This window comes from Eimeria mitis, genomic scaffold (assembly GCF_000499745.2).
Source record: "Eimeria mitis Houghton genomic scaffold, Emh_scaff4561, whole genome shotgun sequence".
Lineage (NCBI taxonomy): Eukaryota > Apicomplexa > Conoidasida > Eucoccidiorida > Eimeriidae > Eimeria > Eimeria mitis.
Genome location: NW_013572874.1, coordinates 495 through 3,505, shown reverse-complemented (window position 1 = coordinate 3,505; position 3,011 = coordinate 495). Strand labels below are relative to the sequence as shown.

Genomic DNA, 3,011 nt, shown 5'->3' with positions numbered 1-3,011 from the left:
ACTAGCTGAAGTGGAAACGGGGCAACTTCCTGAGCAGCTAAGGGCAAGTTGAACCCTAGGCAGAGACGGCCGTCAGCATAGCAACCAAACCGGCAATTAGGATCGTAGAGGCCGTTGCTACAGGGCCATTTCCAACCGAATTCTTCAGGTCGTCTTTTGTCATATCTTTTAATTGAGTGGTTCGTTCTATAAGTCCGTTGAAATACTCCTCACTGAAAAAATAGGAAACACACAGGAGCACGCATCATCAGGTGGGTTATCCCCAGCTTTTGTATCTAATTTGCCTACATCCCTCCTAAAGTCCCATCTTTGAAGGCCTCTGAAGAAGCCCAAAACTTACTCAAAGGGGGCCGAGTCCTTCACCGCCGCAGGTTTGAGATCGCAGAAAAGTACAGCATGATTTGTGGGAGTTTCTGTCGGTCCTCCTTGACCTTCGCCACCTTCGTTAAGTAGTCCCGCGCTGCCTTGAGTTACTACTTGGGTACACCTTCCAATGACGCACCCAATTGTGGTGCTGTTAGACCCGAGAAGATATGCCAGGTTGGCTCCTGCATCATCTTTCCAGATATTTTTCCACTCTTCTTCGGTCTTGGGGTATGTATTGCTTTTGAAAGAATGGCAGCGAAGCGCAGCACAGGTGCATAGCGAAAAATTGTTTGCATAGAAAGCGACGCAGCTGCTTGCCTTTACGCTTGAGACAAGCGGCGCTGCATTTTGCTGTACAAGGAATATATATGAGATTTGTCTGTAGTGATAGTGAATGCGGCATTGACTCACTTGAAGACTTTCAGTCCCGCTTCAAGAGCTCCCTGCAGTAATTGACGGTAGTCGAAACTGGCCTCCGACTCGGGTGCGTGCTCGAAAGAGTAATGGAAGCGACCCTTCTATACGCCCAAAAGAAACGTAAAATAGCAGGGCAGCTTCTTGTCTCAACCAGCTATATGGCTGCACAGTTTGTGTCGGGTTCTACAGTGGGGTTTAGAGCTGCTTTTGCCGCAGCACGAGTGCCGGTAACAACAGTTCAAATTCACTTGTCAGGTAGTTGTTTTGCTCACCAGTTCGGTGGTTATCAATGCAGTGCAGTTCTGCGCAGTTTGCTGTTCTTTGGGTGTTACTTCTGCCGTCAAGGCAGTGACAAGGTCGTCGTCCTTTGTGACTTCACTGATGTGAACTGGGAGCTTTCCATTACGGGCCAAGTTGGCGGATAAGTAGGCGTCTGCGGCGGAGAAACAGGAACAAAGTGGCAAGAGGGAGTACAGCAATGAGGCGACGATGGGTCCGCCGCGGCAGAGTACTTGGTAGCTTGACATCAAACAGGAAGGAGAAAAGCATGACGGGTGAAATGGAGCGGAAAGCATGCTCACCTTCATCTACCTCCACTACTTTAAATTTATAAGTTGTAGAACCCCCCTGTCCCCCGCCAGTGCCCTGCTGTGCCTCTGATTGGAGCACACCGAGTGCGACGAGGCACACTGCTGCTGCCGTCTTGTAGAAGGAAGCCATGGTGGTGAAAGAAGAGAGAGAATTTCAATATCTGTTTTGTTTCAAAAAGGAACAGAAATATATATGCGCAAATTAAGGAGTTCAGGAAAGGAGGCAGAGATGTCGGAGTTCCTCGGCTGGTCCTCAAGTCTCGTGCATTGCGGATGGAGCAGTACGGAACAAGTGCCGAAAATGAGAGCAAAACTTGAAACTTAATATAATTAATATTAAAACAAGGTGATACAAGAAAGGTTTCTATGTAGAGTTGTTGTGCGCCTTGTTTTTATCGCCGTTTATGAGGGCTCGTGCCGTCCCCGTCGGAAACCGTTTGGTGTGCACAGGCAGTGCAATGGCGCTGAAGTCGAAACTGCACAGACCTTGTTAGATCAAAGATTAAAAATACAATACTAGTAGAGATAAGTGGAAGTACTGTAGGTAGAAATTTAAGATAACAAAGTCAAGAATGCTCGGCGGTCCACCAGGCTAGGGCTGCCTGTGAGTGATGCAGCGGTTGGGGGACTCTGACTGACTGCAGAGTCACGACGGAGAACTGTTATTCCTGGATTTCCTTTTCAATATTACTCGACTGGGATCCTTTTTAAAGGCAATTATTTGAGTGTTTGAGCCCGCGTAATATAGATAGGCTGTCTTTAGAACATAGAGTCTGAACCCAGTAGGGTTGCCATAGGGTACGATACATACGTAGTAACAGCCCGTTGTTCATTACATTTGGGGGCTGTTCCGGGAATTTTATAACCCTAGTTCTCTTGCATTTGATTTTTTCTCCGCTCATAAAGACGTTATTGAGCGGATTTGCTGTAATTACTGCACGGTGAGACATAGGTGCTCCCATATATCTACGAAACACATTATTGGTATCATATGTGGGCCTGTGGAATAGATTTAGATAGCTGGGGGGAGGTCTGAGAAGAAATACTTACAATCGTATGTGCTCTACTGAAAGAGGTGAGGATCGGACTAGCAAGCATACGGTGGAAGGATACCCCGGTACAGTATGTTGCCGAATTTTCGTTGGAATTGAGTTAGGATGAACGTCTAACACCAGAAGACTCGTTAAGAGTATTCAAAGGCAATTTACCTGATTACGTTATATTCGCTCTGATAGCCAACGGTAAAAGAACCTCTGAGATCTGGCAGAAGGCTGGTAAGGCATTGAAGAAAGTCATACGAACTAGAGAGCGAACACTGCACGCCGCGAGAGAATGCAGAATAATGGTACAACAAATGTTACAGCGAAGGTGAGCATACCGTGATGAGAAGCAAGAAGACGGAAAAAGGGAGACTCCCAGAGCACAACGTCGCCAGCGAGGTAGCCGTTGTAACGAATATAAGGGCAAGAAACGTACTGCCCGACAGTGTCCGTCGCGTAACGAGGCCTGGCGGAGAAGTGCAGAAATATGTAAGAAGTGTGGATGCGTGGGTTAGTACGCTAGAGACTGTCCAACATATGCCAGAAGAAACATAGAGACAAGGGAAAGGCCTAGTAGACAGCCAACACGTTCTGGCAA

At 47.3% G+C, this 3,011-nt stretch overlaps 1 protein-coding gene across 1 annotated transcript; it reads right to left on the bottom strand.

Moving 5' to 3' along the window:
* Positions 1 to 55: 55 nt before the first annotated feature.
* Positions 56 to 1,503, bottom strand: EMH_0076100 (uncharacterized protein; the record flags this gene model as incomplete). Its single annotated transcript, XM_013499690.1, has 5 exons — positions 56 to 212; positions 341 to 487; positions 778 to 884; positions 1,056 to 1,216; positions 1,365 to 1,503. 5 exons carry the CDS (start codon positions 1,501 to 1,503, stop codon positions 56 to 58), a joined length of 711 nt encoding a protein of 236 aa, XP_013355144.1.
* Positions 1,504 to 3,011: the final 1,508 nt, after the last annotated feature.